This window comes from Elephantulus edwardii, unplaced genomic scaffold, assembly GCF_000299155.1.
Source record: "Elephantulus edwardii isolate Elephantulus edwardi_28Jun2011 unplaced genomic scaffold, EleEdw1.0 scaffold00165, whole genome shotgun sequence".
Classification (NCBI taxonomy): Eukaryota; Metazoa; Chordata; class Mammalia; order Macroscelidea; family Macroscelididae; genus Elephantulus; species Elephantulus edwardii.
In genome coordinates, this window is record NW_006399915.1 from 5285034 (window position 1) to 5302773 (window position 17740).

The window sequence follows — 17740 nt, forward strand, 5'->3', positions numbered from 1 at the left end:
TCTCCCTCTCCTGTGCTATCTGTCCACCGTTCCAAGCATGATGTCCTTCTCAGAGGACCAGTCTCTCCTGGCCACATGCCCAAAGTATGTGAGATAGAGTTTCAAAATTCTAGCCTGCAAGGAGAAACTTGTTTTCACCCTCTCCAATACAGTCCTGTTTGTTCTCTTAGCAGTCCATGGTATGTTCAAGACTGTTCTGTAGCATCACAACTAAAAGACTTTGATTCTTCTTCTTTCATCCTTAGTCATTGTCCAGTTCTTTGACATATAGCAAGTAATTACAAAGGCCATGGCCTTGATAGGGTGCACCTTAGTTCCTAGACTGACACCATTACTCTTTAGGAGTTTGGAGAGGTCCCCAACAGCAGGCTTCCTCAGTGCAATTTGTCTTTTGATTTCCTGACTGCTGCTGCTAAGAGTGCTGATTGTGGACTTAAGCAAGCTGAAGTTGTTGACAGTCTCAATCTCTTCTCCATCTACCGTGGTGATGCTAAGATAAAGGTAATGTTTCTTTATGTTTCTCTGAAAGAGATCTGTAAATGTTTCTGTCTTAGTTATCTAGTACTGCTATGAAAGAAATATCACCAATGAATAGCCTTAACAAAGACATTTCTTTTCCTATTGTTTGTTGTTGTCATTTGAACTGGCCCCTATCTGAACCCTCCAGCAGGTTTTTGTTGTTGTTATTGTATGTGCCATGAGTCGCTTGTGACTCATAGTGACTCTATGACTCTATGTACAAGAGCTCTAAACGCCGTTCTATCCTGTGCCAACCTAGCCATCTCAAACGCATTCATTCCCACCATTCCAGTCACAGAATCGATCCATCTCGTCGAAGGTCTTCCTCTCCTGCGCCGCCCCTCCATTCTCCCAAACATGATGTCCCTCTCCAAAGATCAGTCCCTCCTTCCAACATGCCCAACCTATGTCAGACGAAGCCTCAGAATCCTTGACTCCGAGGAGCATTCTGGCTTCACCTTCTGCAGGACAAACCTGTTTGTTCTCCTAGCAGTCCATGGTATATTACTCTTCTCCAGCACCACAGCTCAAAGGCATCAATTCTCTTTCTATCATCCCTGTTCACTGTCCAACTCTCTGATGCATAGCATGTAATTGCGAAGACTATAGCCTGGATAAGGCACACCTTAGTCTCCAGCCTGACATCGTTGCTCTTCAGTACCCTCAGGAGGTCCCTCACAGCTGACTTTCCCAATGCAATTCGTCTCCTGATTTCCTGGCCGCTGTTACCAAGAGTGTTGTCTGTGGAGCCAAGTGAAAAAACTGTTAACTATCTCAATCTCTTCACCATCCATACTGATGCTGCCAATTGGCCCAGTAGTGAGAATCTTTGCTTCCTTGATGTTGAACTTCAATCCATATAGGAAGCTTCAGTCCTCGACCTTCTGCAGCAAACGTTTCAGGTTCTCCACAGTACAGCAAGCAGGGTTGTGTCATCTGCATAACGCAGGTTGTTGATGATTCTTCCACCAATTCTGATGCCACATTCCTCCTCGTACAGCCCAGCTTCTCGGATGATCTGTTCTGCATACAGATTGAAAAGGTATGGAGACAGAATACATCCCTGACGGACCCCCTTCTTGATTTGAACCATATAGTGTCTCCTTGCTTTGTTCTGATGACTGCCTCTTGGTCCAGGTATAGGACAGTACATCACACGGAAGTAGATGCCCATCCTTTTTATTGTTTAGCAGGCTAGAAATCCAAATTCAGGGTGCAGACTTTAGGCAAAGTATGTCAGCTCTGGAGGAAAATTCTTCTCTCGTTTAAACTTCCGCTCTTGTGCAGCCTCCATATGGCCTAGCAACTCTCCCATCTCTGTGCACCCCAATTGTCTAATATATTTTATAAGGATAAACCCTGCACTAACAACATAAACATAACAAAGACAACTCATTCCCCATCTGTAGTTAAATGGGATTATAACTACAAATAGGCTAAGAGTCACATCTCATATTTTGAGAAGACACACTGCAATCCATAACAGTGTGTAGTTAATATATTATTCTTTAATGTTTATATTTATTTTTACTTAAGCAAAAGGCAAAATTAAACTATAATTCTTATTTATTGATTGATTTCCCATACTTACATGAGGCCTAGCTATTCAGAAAGTAAAATTGTAATCTCTATTTGGTCACATGTGTCATAGTCAACTTGACGGCATATACCAATAACAACATTTGATGAAAAAGAAAACAACAAATAGTGGAGCTGAGTCCAACTCATAGTAGACTATCTTGTGTCAAGATAGGCCTGTGCTCTCTAGAGTTCTCAGTGGCTGATTTTTCTTTCATTAGTTTACTTATAAAATTTTAATACAAATTCCAACAAATTCTTTCCATTTCCCTCACCTGCCCCAACCATCAAATTGTACAACTCAGTGATTAATCCCCTTTTCCCCTTATACATCCACATCCGTCTGCTTCCACCCTCTCCCATCCCTCCTGGATCCTTATATTCATTCTACAATAACGGTCTTATACAATATTTGTCCTTGTGGGACTGAGTTAGTTCACTCAGCATAATGCTTTCCAGACCCTCCCAAGTTAGGTAGTAATTTACAAAGTTATTGCTCCTGGGTGCTGCATAGTATTCCCTTGTGTGAATGTACCATAATTTCTCAATCCATTCATTTGTGGTTGGACATTTGGGCTGTTTCCATGTTCCTGAGATGGTGAATAATGGTGCTATGAGCACTGGTATACAAATCTCAGTTTGTGCCTCAGTTCTCATATTCTCAAGAGTGTATTCCAAGTAGTAGAATAGCTGGGTTATATGGAATTTCTATGTTTAGCTTTTTGAGGATATACCAAAGTGCCTTCCAAAATGGTTGTACAATTTTACAATCCCACTAATGATGTATAAGACAGTGGCTGATTTTTTTGAAAGTAAATATCTAGGGGTCTTTCAACCTACAAAGTGTTGACAACCGAAAGCATCGGTTAAAGCATAGTATTTGATTGTTCTGAAAAAAAGGGGGGGGCAAAAATTTTTTTAAGAAACCCAACAAAATTTTTAAAAAAAGGCCATGGGAAATTTTGCAAAGAACCTGCTTTGACAGTATTGTCTGAAAAGAGAACAAGTAGAGAAAATGTAAAGACAGGAAGCAGTTTGGAGATAAGAAAGCAACAATCAATACAGCTAACAGCATTTATTGAATAAGACCCAGACACTGAGTCACTCCTGTGGTCTGCACAGGCAGCTCTGACACAGTCTTTCCTCCCAGCAGCTTGGGCCAGCCACAAAATGAGATAACTAAGTCAAATAAGATTGAGTGAGGGCCCTATTCTGGACTGAAAGTTCCAGATAAAAAAATCTCCCTGAACTGTTTTAAGAATATAAAAGGTATTACGGGACAGTTTTCTCTGATTCACTATTTCCCCATTCAGATGTCATCATGCTAATCAATTTATCAAACTATTCCACACAAATAAATTATGCATGTATTTCTCTTCTACATTCCCCCTCATATATGCAACTGTTCTTCTCTTCAGATAGAGTTTATGCAGAAAGGGCCAGAGCTGTTTCTTCTATTTTTTTTTATGTGAATGGAATGACTTTGACCAAGAATTATGACTATAATTTATATATATTAAAATGAAATTATTCTGTTTTCAAAAACACATCATTAAAGCACTCATTTCGGAGTGAAACTGCTGTTTTCAACAACTAGATCTAAGATTACTAGCTGTCTGACTGAGGGACTAGGTGACCAAAGTTCTCAACATAGCACAAAATTTAAGAGAGAATACACAAAAAAAGTCACTAATAAAAATATTTTAATGAAATATTTTTAAAAGTTTAGACAAAAAAGTTCATACTGTTTAAAACGTAAAGGCAGACTGTTGTCATTTGTTTGGTCTGAGACCCTATCACATTCTTCAAGGGAAACAGTATTTCTAGCCTGTCTGTGGTTCCTGGGCTTTCACAGCTGTGTTCCCAGTGGGTGGGTTTAGGAGGGTTAAAATAGGACGAAAACAGATTGGGCAGCACATGGCTACATCTTTATTTTTTGTGTGTGTTATAATTGTAGTGCTTTTATTAACTTTCTCCTCCTGCTTAAAATACAGAAAACTATTTTGGTAGGTGCATATGGGCACATGCTTTTTCCTTTTGCATCATATGCACAACTTTGATGACCTAGGATAGATTGTATAACCTAAATTCTAAGTTGCAGTTCTTTTATCTCTACAGGATAATAATAGTAACACTGCAAATAGAACCTGAAGTGGAGTTTGGTTAGGTTTTAGGGGTTTTTTGGTTGTTTGTGTTTTTTTTGAGGTGTAAATAAGGTTATGTGACTGAGCTACTTACTTAGCACAATACTTCTTGTTGTTGTTGCTATGTGCCATCAAGTCGCCTGTGACTAATAGAGACCCTATGTACATTACCTCTGAACCCTACTACATCCCAAGCCAATCTCATCATCTGTGACAGACCTAGTCCTATTTCCCCAGTCACTGAATCAATCCACCTTATCCTGCATCTTCCTCTCCTGTGCTGCCCCTCCACCCTTCCAAGCATTATGTCCCTCTCCAATGACTGGTCTCTCCTTGCTATGTGCTCAAAGTATGTGAGATAGAGCTTCAAAATCCTTGCTTCTAAGGAGCAGCTTGGTTTATTCTCCTGGCAGTGCCTGATATGTTCAATTCTCTTCTCCAGCACCACAATTCAAAGGCATTAATCTTTCTTCTGTTATCTTTAGTCAATGTCCAGCTCTCTGATGCATAGCAAGTGATTGTGAAGACCATAGACTGTATCAGGTGCACCTTAGTCTCTAGACTGACGTTGTTGCTCATTAGCATTTTGGAGAGGTCCCTGACAGCAGCTTTTCCTAATACAATTCGTCTTCTGATTTTTCTCTTTGCTGGTGTCAACAGTGTTGTGGACTCAAGCAAGACGAAACTCTTAACAATCTCAATATCTTCTCTATTTATCATGGTACTACCAATTGGTCCAGTGGTATCTTTGTCTTCTTGATGTTGAGCTTCAATCCCTATTGAAGATTATAGTCCTTGAAGCTCTGTAGCAAACGCTTCAGGTCCTCCTCCATTTGGGCAACAAGGTTGTGTCATCTGCATAACGCAGGTTGATGATGTCTTATATAGCTTAACTAATTAAATTTGCTTTCCTCATGAAGACACACCTGTCTCAGAAGAAGTGCACCCAGTGTGCTCTTCGGGTGCAAGGTTAGTGAGGCTTCATCTCTCATATTTTGAATGAGTTGTCAGGAAGCGTCAATCTCTGGAAAAGTACTTGGAAAATCAAGAGTCAGTGAAAGAGAGGAAGACCCTCAAATGACCTGGATTGCCATAGTGACTGCAACAATGAGGTTAAGAACATCAAAGATTATGAGGATCATGTGGGATCAGGCAGAATTTCTTCTTATTAAACACAGGGACATTGAATCAGAGCCAGCATGCTAGTACCTAACAACAGCAAGCCACAGTGGTCCACTGAGACATGAATTCTTTAAAATGATTTTCCTGAAACAATGTACATACCTTTTATGCTCATAAACAAGGACATGAGTCTGTGCTTTTGTCTTCCTACTGAAGAAAGGGACCAGGAAATTCAAACACTAAAACTACAAATAATCCCGATTTATAATCCATTCCAACAATTCCATCATAAATTAGCTCTAATTCTATATGTAGAAGCTACCTACTACTCCCTTATTGACTACTTTGTTATGTGGCATTTTGTATTTCCATCAATAGTGAAAATTCTGTTCTTGATTGTTTTGTAGTTTTTAAAAAAAATAATACTCAGAAGTAACCACTGGGTCAATTGGCAGCATCAGTATGGATGGTGAAGAGATTGAGATAGTTAACAGTTTTAGTTTACTTGGTTCCACAGTCAACACTCTTGGTAACAGCAGCCAGGAAGTCAGGAGACCAACTGCATTGGGAAAGTCAGCTTTGAGGGACCTCTCAAGAATACTGAAGAGCAACAACATCAGGATGGAGACTAAGGTGCACCTGATCCAGGCTATGGTCTTTGCAGTTACGTGCTATGCATTGGAGAGTTGGACAGTGAATAGGGACGATAGAAAAAGAATTGATGCCTTTGAGCTGTGGTGCTGGAGAAGAGTGTTGAATATACCATGGACTGCTAGGAGAACAAACAAGTTTGTCCTGTAGAGGGTGAAGCCAGAATGCTCCTTGGAGTCAAGGATTCTGAAGCTTCATCTGGCATACTTTGGGCATGTTGCAAGGAGGGACTGGTCGTTGGAGAGGGACATCATGCTTGGGAGAGTGGAGGGACAGCGCAGGAGAGGAAGACCCTCGATGAGATGGATTGATTCAGTGAGTGGAGTGGTGGGAATGAATGTGCTTGAGACAGCAAGGTTGGCACAGGATAGAACGGCATTTAGGGCTCTTGTGCATAGGGTCACTATGAGTCGCAAACGACTCGATGGCACCTAACAACAACAACAGATGCCAAAAGGCAAGACAAGAGTATTGCTATTTGTGATGGTTAAGGTTATGTTTCAACTTGGCTGGGCCATGATTCTCTGAATTTATACAACTGCATCATGATAATTTAGCAATTGTGTAATAAAGTGGTCATCTTCCATTTTGTGATATGGTGTGTCTGTCCTCTGTTATCACATGACTAGTTGATTTTGGACCCTAACCATGTTGTTAAGTGGGAAGTAAGCTTATCTCTCCTGTTTTTCTTATATTATATACTTATTTCAGGATATTTATGTCCTAATTTATTTCTTTTTGAGGGTTAGAAATATTTTAGAATGAACATCTAAGAATGATAACATTGACATGGTGTGTAATAAATAATATTAACTAGAAGATGTACCAAAACAAAAATCCACAAACAAGAACACAGTAGATAGTCTTAAGTGCTCAGCATAACTCAAATATGTCATAAACTGAGAACTACCTGTATTACAAAAGTTTTAGTAATATTTTTACTAGTTGTAATATTTTACTAGTTGTAATTTTTTTTCTGTTAAAGAATAGAAAAGAAAAAAGGCAAGAATAAAGGCTCCATTCAAGATGCCCTATTAGTCTGTTTCCTCCTAAGGAGGTTATTTTGGATCAATAGTATACCTCTGGCAGGAGTGGAGATATTATCTGTTACTCCTATTCACCAAAGGTGAACCAACTCATCATAAAAAGACCTCATTCACTCAGCAAATAATTCGCACCTCTACACCAGGCATGGCATCGACTTCCTAAATAACATGCCTATGGAAACTCTATGAACTTTGATAAATGTCGATAGCTGTAGAGAAGCTTCAGGCCTTTTGTTCATAGGGTCACTATGAGTCGTGCTCAACTCGAAGGCAATCAACAATCAACAACTTCTGGAAACCCTTCTTGCCTCCAGGAAATTCTTGGACATTTTTTTATTCTACATACTCTAGAAAAAAAATTTGTTTTGTTGGTTGGTTTGCTTTTGTTAGTAGGTATTGTGTTCATAACATTCAACCTCCCAGAGGGAAAAAAAACCCCAAAACCTTCTTGGTTAGCTAATATTTCCTCTGCCTATTGAACCACACTGGCCAGTAACACTCTGCTACACAATGAAGGAAGATGCAGTTTTTCTCACCAGTTTCCATTCTCAATCTGACCAGTTTCCATTCTCAGTCTGTGACTGTCTTTATTCCTATAACTAAGTAACATATGGAAATGTTTCAAATGGATAGTTATTTACTAAATGAATAAGAAGCATTTTGAATTCCATAATATTCACAAAATTACCTTGCATAAAACAAGAGGTTGTAAAAACTTGCTTTTTGTTAAAAGACCTGCAGGGGGAGCCTTCTTCCTAAATTATTAGCCTCCAAATCACCAGACACTGAAAAGCTTTCTACATTCATGTGTTGTCAACAGTCATGACTTAGGACACCTTTCTGGGACGCAGGCATTCTTCATTAGGAGGACAGTAGCACAGACTGCTAGCCCCCATCTTATGAGAGCGTAAAATCATATAAATTGCTTCAATTTGTTGTTGTGTACCCTGTAGTCGGAACCATTCCATAGCTGACCCTCCAGCAAGTTTTCAGAGGCTCATCCTTTTCCCACAGAGCACCTGGTGGCCTTGAACCGTGTGCCTTCGGGGGTGCAGCACATCTTCTTGCCAGTAGGCCTCCAGTACTCCCGCACTGTTGTTGTTGTTGTTATGTGCCGTCGAGTCGCTTGTGACTCATAGCGACCCTATGTACAACAGCCCTAAACTCGGCTCTGTCCTGTACCAATCGCACCATCTCTGATACACCCATCCCAATTACCCAAGTCACTGAATCAATCCACCTCATAGAGGGCCTTCCCCTTCAGTGCTGTCCCTCCACCCTCCCAAGCATGATGTCCCTCTCCAAGGACTGGTCCCTCCTTACAACATGTCGGAAGTATGTTAGACGGAGCCTCAAAATCCTTGCCTCCAAGGAGCTGCCTGGTTTAACCCTCTCCAGGATGAATCTGTTTGTTTTCCTAGCAGCCCATGGTACCCTCAATACTCTTCTCCAGCACCAAGGCTCAAAGGCTTCAATGCTCCTTCTAACCTCCTTAGTCATTGTTCAACTTTGTGATGCATAACAAGTGATTGCAAAGACCATGGCCTGTATCAGACACACCTTAGTCTCCAGAGAGATACCACTGCTCTTCAGTATTTTGAAGAGGTCCCTAACAGCAAACTTTCCCATGGCAAGACATCTTTTAATTTCCTGGCTACTGGTGCCGAGAGTGTTGACTGTGGAGCCAAGCAAACTAACGCTGTGAACAATTTCAATCTCTTCACCATCCATCCTGATGCTGCCAATTGGCCCAGTGGTGAGAATCTTTGTCTTCTTGACATTGAGCCTCAATCCATATTGGAGGCTGCAGTCCTTGACCCTCGGCAGCAAGCGCTTCAGGTCCTCCTCAGTTTCAGCAAGCAGGGTTTTGTCATCTGCATATCGCAGATTGTTGATAGATCTTCCACCAATCTTGATCCCACATGTCTCCTCCTAGAGCCCAGCCTCCCAGATAATCTCTTCTGCGTACAGGTTGAAAAGGTATGGAGACAGAACACATCCCTGGTGTACGCCCTTCCTAATTTTGAACCATGCAGTGTTTCTTTGCTCTGTTCTGACTACTGCCTCTTGGTTCAAGTATAGGTTTCTCATTAGCATAATCAAGTGTGCTGGGATTCCCATTCTTCTCAGACTAGTAAGATTTTATCTGTGTGTGGATTCTTTACAGGTATTACTTATCATCTACCACTTATGGGTCAGCTTGCTGTACAGCAGTGTCTTGCATGTTGCTGTGACGCTAGTAAGTTGGAAGCCAAAATTTTCAGATATCAGCAAGGTCACCCATGGTAGACAGTTTTCAGAGGAGCTTCCAGATTAAGAGAAGGACTGGCCAATCACTTCTGAAATAACAGACCTTTGAGAACTCTATATGTAGCAGCAGAACATTGTTTGACATAGTGCTGGAAGATGAGTCCCTCAGATTGATCAGCAAAAAAAGTCACAAGCTTGCTGTTAGCTACTTGACTCTACCATGTAAGATTCAGAAGGGTGTGGTAGTTGTGGAAGCAATTTACTTGAACTGGAGATTCCAAGTCACTTTTTTTTCCCATGTAATTTTGTTACTTCTTCTTTCCCTGTTCTTCCTTCTCTACTCCAGTTCCTTCAATTTCCCTAGTACCTGCACTCCATGAAGCATCTGTTGTTTAATGAAGAATCTGACCAGTGGTTCTTAGTCTTGACTCCTTGAAGTCTTTCAAACATAAATTCCCAATTAGGAACTTACTCCAGGCCAACTGAACTAGAATCACGAGCCTGTGAACGTGAATGCTCTTACTGAATCTGAGAATATTCAGTTATACTGAAGAGTTATCTGGTGTCAAGGGTTTATTGTTTGATATGACTTTCCTGCAGTAGACACAAACTTGCATATTGAAAGTGAAAAGGATAAAACAATGAAAGAATTTTTCTTTTACTTTTCCAAGAGAGTAGTGTACTAAGGGGGAGGGTTGGAAGGGGAGAAAAACGCAACAATGAATGAGTGGAAATCCAAAGTCTCTGTAAACTATCACTGAATTTTTTTTTTTTACTATCACTGAAATTAATAATAAATTTTAAAAAAAAAGAAAGTGAAGAGGACTTGAAATACTTACTACAGAAAATCAAACACTACAACCTTCAATATGGACTGAATCTCAACTTCAAGATGACAAAAAATATCACCAATGGATGGCTAAGCAACATCATGATGTTGTTGTTGTTGTTATGTGCCGTTAAGTTGCTTGCGACTCATAGCGACCCTATGTACAGCAGCCTTAAACCCTGCTCTATATTGTGCCATTCCCACTTCCTCTGACACACCCATCCTGATCATCCCAGTCACTGAATCAATCTACCTCATAGAGGGCCTTCCCCTCCTGCGCTGTCCCTCCACCCTACCAACTATGATGTCCTTCTCCAAGGACCGGTCCCTCCTTACAACATGTCAAAAGTATGTCAGATGAAGCCCCAGAATCCTTGCCTCCAAGGAGCAGCCTGGTTTAACCCTCTCTAGGATGATTCTGTTTGTTTTCTTAGCAGTCCATGGAACCCTCAATACTCTTCTCCAGCACAACAGCTCAAAGGCATCAATTCTCCTTCTATGCTCCCTAGTCATTGTCCAATTCTCTGATGCATAGCAAGTGATTTCAGAGACCGTAGCCTGTATCAGATGCACTTTAGCTCCAGAGAGACACCATTGCTCTTCAGTACTTTGGAGAGGTCCCTAACAGCAGACTTTCCCATGGCAATACGCCTTTTAATTTCCTGACTACTGATGCCAAGACTGTTGACTGTGGAGCCAAGCAGACTAAAGTTGTTCACAATCTCAATCTCTTCGCCATCCACCCTGATGCTGCTGATTGGCCCAGTGGTGAGAATCTTTGTCTTATTGACATTGAGCCTCAATCCATATTGAAGGCTGCAGTCCTTGACCCTCTGCAGCAAGCGCTTCAGGTCCTCCTCAGTTTCAGCAAGCAGGGTTGTGTCAACATCATGATGGATGGGGAAAAAAGATTGTCAATTATTTTATCTTTCTTGGATCTCCAATTAACACCCTTGGTATCAGCAGTCAGGAGGTCAGGAGATGTATTGTATTGGATAAGTCTGCTGTCAAGGGCCTCTCCAAACTACTGAAGAGTAATGACATCAATTTGAAGATTAAAGTATGCCTGATTCAGGTCATTGTCTTTTCAATTACTTGTTATGCATCTAAGACCTGGATTGTGAATAAGGGTGGCAGAATAATTTATGCTTTTGAGCTGTGCTGTTGGAGAGGAGTAATGAATACCCCAAGGCCTGCCAAAAGAATAGACAGATAGGTCTTGGAGAAAATACAGCCAGAATGCTTCTTGGAGACAAAGATGGCAAAGCTTTATTTCACATACTTTGGGTATGTTGCAAAGAGAAGCTATTCCTTGGAAAGGAACATCATGCTTAGAAGGATGGATAATCAGTGAAAGAGAGGGAATCATTGAATGATCTGGATTGACACAGTGACTATAGCAATGAACTTGAGCATGTCAGAGATGATGAAGATAACACACAATAGGGCAGGGTTCACATCTGTTTGTTCATAGAGTCATGATGAGCCATGCTCAACACGAGGGCACCTAACAACAACATCCACTGATTGACATTGACTTTTGCCACCTGCACGGACAGGCACATGCAAATAGAATGTGTTAGCCTGTCCAAAAGGAATTGGCTAGCCTTGCCGCTGAGTTAAGCAGATTTAGTGTCAGGTTTTGTGAATCTTAGCCCCAGCAAAGAAGCAGTAGAGAATGTACCACATGTTCTTCAGGACCAAAGATTCCTGTGTCACTCAGATTGCTGCCTACAGGAGCACAGCAACAGTCATGGCAGAGAACCAGAGACTCAGTGTGAAATAGAGCTGCTTTTGGGACTGCTACCCCATGGAACCAGAGCTAGGAGTCTTCATCCAAGCTTGTTAGAGGATTCATGTAGAGGGTAAGATGATAAGAAAAGGCACAATTGGCAGGACTAAGTGAGCTCTGTAGCGCTAGCATGAAGCTGCAAGGCTGAAGGCTTAAAGGCCTATGAGCCCACCTTCAGACAGTGTCCTGACTAAGAAATTGTATCCTGTTTGCCAACCTGAAGTATATAGCCTGTTAACTTCCCTAATAAACCCCATAATCATGAATATGGTTTTAGTCTGTGTAGTTATTGCAACGGATTTTGGATCCAATAGGCAGTAAGATTAGTGCTGGAATTAGTAGAAGTAGGTGTAGAAGCAAAAAGGGCCATGTCTAAGCTTATTTGTACTGTGGATGTTATTGATGAGGGAAGATCCCCTTTATGGAGTTAGCAGAGGTCAGATATGGCTCTTCCCTTGTTATCCTTGCTCTTTTTACAAAGTATAAGGGCTGAATCCTTCCTCCAGCTGTGAGCCACTCTCCAAGCCCCTTCTTACTGGGCCTTTGACACATTTGCTAACATTATCCAACACTGAGACTCTCCAGGGACCGCTTCAATGGCAATTCTGGGCAGGGGCTTTCTTTCATAGAGAACCTCTGGTTAAACAGTAACTAAAGCACTCAGCTGCTAGGTGAAAGGTTGGTAGTTCAGATCAACCAGTCACTCATTGAATATCAGTCTGTTTCTATAAATGTTTATACCCTTGGAATCCCTATGGGGCAATTCTATTCTTTCCTGTACAGTTGCAGTGAGCTGGAATCACTCCACAACTGGCTTAAAAACCCTTCATAGACTAAGGAAAGTATGTGGAACAAGGAACTAACTAAATAAATTCTGGTCTTCCAAACAAAATTAACAATATTTACCATTTCTTCTTTGTAGTGCATCCTCTTTGAAGGCAGTGTGAAGATAAAGGCCAGGAACTGTGACTAGGGGGGTGTAAGGAGGTAAAGAGACTCTTTCAAACCAAAGACAAACCATATTTGTTGAGTCTAACTCATGGTGTGTGTGCACAGTGGAACTGAGACCCGTAGGTCTTTCAAGACATTTCAGAAACAAATATCCAGGCCTCGTTTTCAAAGTGCTGCTGGGAAGATTCCACTTACCATCTTTCTCATCAGTAGTCAAGAGCCTATAACTTTGTACCACCCCAGTGAGGCAACATGTAAGGAGATGCACATTCTCAGGTGCTAATCCCATAGTTAAAAGACTTTGAAAGTCAGTGTTTCCTTAAATGTGGACTCTATTTACTTCTTTGCTTCACGATAGTTCTCGTTCTAAGAGTAACTAAAATTTCAACCATTCTGAAGGAGTATTGGCAGGAGAAGACTACATAATTTTTCAGTTTATATGGAGATTTAATAATCCAATATGATAAAGCATCCTCAATATATCTTAGCATTAAGTCTTTAGAACTCCCTAATGAGAGGCTCTCACAACCCAGAGGAGAAGTTATGAAGGTGAATAGTATGATTAGAAAAGCAGACAGTGTCTATTCATGCCAAAAAAGGAGGACAACAATATTTAACCAAACATCAAGTGTGCTACTTTATCTGGTAGAGTGTAAAGACTTTACTCATATTCTTTTCTTTTTCAAAGAAGAAGAAGAATTAGTCCAGAGCTGGCACACAGGTGAAAGTTTAATAACTGTAAATTTTTTTTCTTCACAGGAGGGTAATGGAACTCAGGAAATACTTTTCACTCAAGATCACACCATCAGCACTTCCACAGTTTTTAAAGACAGAATCAAGCTAGGTGCAGACTACGGGCTCTACCTTTCTTCAGTCCAAATCCAGGATGATGACCATACATTCTCTTGCCATGCTACACTCAGGCCGGGGAAAACCTTGACAAGCACCACCACCGTCAAAGTCTTTGGTAAGGCTCTGAGTTCTTGTATGTGCTACCATCCCTCTTTCTGTCCTTTCTCCTCTCTGGGGAGGAGATGCTCTGACACACTGGAGAGCAGTCACCAAGGAGACCAGATACTTGTCATCTTGACAAGTGGAGACAAAGGTAGCCAACTACAGAATGGTAATTCAGTTAATACAGTAAAAATCATAAACAACGCCTTTTTAGTTGTCATTGAGTTGATTCTATCTCATGGTGACTTCATGACCTTCTGAGTCAAACTGCTATGTGTAGAAATTTTTTTAGCTATAATCTTTAAAGCAGCAGCTCATCTAGGCTTTTCTGTTCAGGCACCACTGGCCGAATTGGCTGGAACAACCAACATTTAGGTGAACAACTATTGTTAATGCTTTGTATCACCTAGGAACCTGCATCAAGCCAAGTATCATCCAGGTTCCTAGTGACTACATAGGGAGTACTGGTAGCTTATCTGTAAGAATCTGTGCTACCATCCCATAGGCACATGGTTCAAATCCACCAGCTGCTCTATGAGAGAAGGATGAGTAATTTTCTCCCGCACAATTACTGTCACTGAAAACATGCTGGAAGGGCCAGCTATGGGTCAGTACCAACTCTATGATATACAACAACTGGTGCCATAGTTTATACTGTTGTTGCATTACAAAGATGGCTTTGTTTGTTGTGAACGATAGAATTGGAATTAACCCATAGCTGACCCTCTGGTGGGTTTTCAGAGGAAGTGAATCACAAGGGGAGAAATTGCTCATTCTTCTCCCACGAGGCAGCTGGTGGCCTCTAACCGCTGGTAGTCTGGTTCTCATCAACTAATGTTCTACCTTTGAGTTACTATGAACCTGAATCAACTTGATGGCAGTGTCATTGTTTAGTTCTGCTACCTTATTTGCAACTGCAATATTCCTTAATTGTACTGGCAATCTCTTTACATATAATAACTAAAGTCTAACTGGACGGTCTTGGTTTCATTAAGCCATGTGTCTACTCTATGACACCTAACAGCAATTTGCTTGCAGAAGCAGCACAGTAGGTGGCAATGTGAGAAGATGAAGACACTGATGTTCTCTGAAGGAGTCTAATAGTCTCCTAAGCACCTGGGCCAGCTGGGGTGAGAGACTGTCCAGTAAAAGAGGGTCTGGGAATGGTACAGCCAGCCCTCTACCGTGCTTCCTGAGGAGTGAGGAAATGACCTGTAACAACCACAGTATCCTGAATCAAAAGGCAGAGATTCTGTAGGATGCAGATTGGGGGAAATGTGGGAAATGCGAAAACTCCGTTTTGCTCTGTGATGCAAGAAAATATTAATAAACAAAGCCTCTGGCTTTCAATATTTTTCTCATTTCTGTAAGCAAGAACTTCATTATTTTAAAAAATCATTTCTAAAGCAGAGAGTAAAGTAGCAATTTGGATACGCAGTTAATGGGTTTTGAAAATGAGATAAACAATGAGAAAACAACTGCGTGAAACCTAAGGGCATGAGGTAGTTAGGTTTTCCTCTCTTCCCTAAATAATGGAATGAGTGTAAAAAAAAAAAAGGAATCCTTGTTTCCACTTAGAATCCTATTTTATTGTCAGAGTTCATGCAGTTCAGTATTTTGAAAGGAATCTTGCACCTTGTCCTTTGTAAAGGTGAGAGTGGCTCAAGCAAAGAGTTGTTTACTTAGGAAGAAAGGCCAGCTTTCTTCCTAATCTATGTCAGTCTGGAATCTCTGCTGAAACTTGTTCAGGATCACAGCAACATGCAAGCCTCTGCTGACAGATGAGTGGTGGCTGTGCATCAGGAGGCTTGGCCAGGAAGCAAATCACAATCTCTTCTGTGGAAGGCCAGGGATTCTATATGCCCTAAACCCTGATTACTTCTTCCTCCCCAACAATGACTCATTAATCAACTCTTCATTCTCTTAACAGTGCAAGAGCCTAGCTTCTTCTCCACGACTTTGGTCCTCTCTGGTCACTGTCACCCTGTTGGGTGGGAGTCAGCTGTCCATCACAAGGTTATTATGCCTCACACCTGAGCTCTCAATCTGATTTTCCTGTGCCTCAAAAAGAACCTGCCCTCCTTATCAGCCCTGAAACTTGTAGTGATGGTCTTTTCTTTCAGCCTCTCCATTCTGCTAGTGTTTATCTGCTAATAGGGAAACAGAAAGACGCCTAAAACCACGGGTGTTTTAGAGCTGCGTTGGTTTTCTTTGAAAGAGAACATTGGTCAAGGACTTGAACAATTTATTTTGGAGAAATAAGAGGGGGAATGAGAAAGCAAAGCAAGAGAAAAAGAAGAAGAACAGAATGTACCTTGTCAAGCCAGTTACCCTGGTGATCAGTTCCACTAGGAAACTCTGAAAGACAGTTTAGAACATACCTCAGAGTTACCTCAAATGAAGGGCAAGGAGCTGCTGGATTTTGATCCAGCATGGTGCCATTTAATGTTGCCATTATCTCTCCAGGACTTCCTGACTGCCCTACTTGACAGCTAAGTGTGTTTTCATGACCCACTTCCCACTCACACTCCCATTCCCACCCCCTCAAATCCTTGTACAGAGTCAGAAGCCTTTGGTAGATAGAGTAAATGCAGAGGATTCAGCAGTCACTGTGAGCAACATTATAGGGGACCTTAATATTTTCCCCACAGTTCTGAAGAAGGCTTTGTCCTCTGTACACAAGAGTTTATTGGAAACCATTTCTGTCCAGCATGATTTACTGAATGTCTTCTGTCAGTTGGGCATTATTAGGTGCTGGAGGTGGAGAGATGAATAACACAGCCTGACTCTCAGGCTCTTTCTATCTACCTGGAAGACAACAAAAGCACTGAAATATCCCCTGGTAATTTTCTAGCATCAAGCAATCAAACAAATATCAAGTGTTTGTGCTGACCTTTTGAGCAGTCTACAAAGTGCATTCTATTTCTGGTCCTTTGGATGTACGAACACTTCTTTTCTTCCTTGTCACCACCTATGCTCCTCCCCTCCTCCACTTTTCCAGTTTCTCTGGATTCAGTCTAATCATTTTTCTGTTAGTTGCTGTATCTCCCAGAATCTTCCTCTTAGATTGGATATGGAGATTGTTTTCCAGTTTCTAACAAACTTCACATGTCTTTAATCATGGTGTCTATCTCAATGTATTATAATTTCTTATTTGTATACTTGTATCTTCGATGAAAATGCTAATTTCTCGAAGAGAGTGATTATGCTCCATGAACTCTTGTTTCTAGGTATCTAGAATAAAGTGGGTGTTTAATAAATATTTGATGAATGTCTTTCACAGAACACATAATTGTTCAGGATGGATGGTGTTCAGAGCCTCTAATCATGTTTTATTTGTCTTTAAGCTAAGCCAGAAAGACCCGTGATTGTGCAAAATAACTCCACTGATGGCTTGGGAGAGGTAAGTCACACTGATGCCCTGATAATCAGTGATATTATACATGAAGGTGTTTTGAGTTGCCTGGTTGTCAGGAAGGTTTTCTCAAAGGACCGTACTCTTGATCCTTTGCCAGTTGATTCTAGAAACAAATGTGGATACTATTTTAAGACACTCTTAAAGTGAGCTGTGATCTGGAGTTCCCAAATTTACTAGAAACATAGGGCCAGTTGTTTAAATTTCTCTTTAATAAAAATAGAAATGGATAGAAAGGGAAAGGAGGGCAGGAAACAGCATGAATTCTGTTGTAAAAATGTTTCTTGCTCAGCAATTTTTTAATTTATTCTAATCAATTTCTTATAACAGTTTTTCCATATTTCTAAGGTGAAGGGCCAAAAGAAAATTTACTCCCCTGCAGACTTTCGTACATTATCTTCTTTCTTTCTTTCTTTCTTTCTTTCTTTCTTTCTTTCTTTCTTTCTTTCTTTCTTTCTTTCTCTCTCTCTCTCTCTCTCTCTCTCTCTC

The 17740-nt window shown here is 40.9% G+C and overlaps 1 protein-coding gene across 1 annotated transcript in view; it reads left to right on the plus strand.

The window, feature by feature from the left end:
* Nucleotides 1-17740, plus strand: part of CD96 (CD96 molecule) — a 182276-nt gene that overhangs the window by 24619 nt on the left and 139917 nt on the right. The window contains exons 4-5 of the mRNA XM_006895355.1: nucleotides 13642-13849; nucleotides 17184-17239. Coding sequence (XP_006895417.1) covers nucleotides 13642-13849; nucleotides 17184-17239 — 264 coding nt within the window. The remainder of the gene's footprint in view (nucleotides 1-13641; nucleotides 13850-17183; nucleotides 17240-17740) is intronic.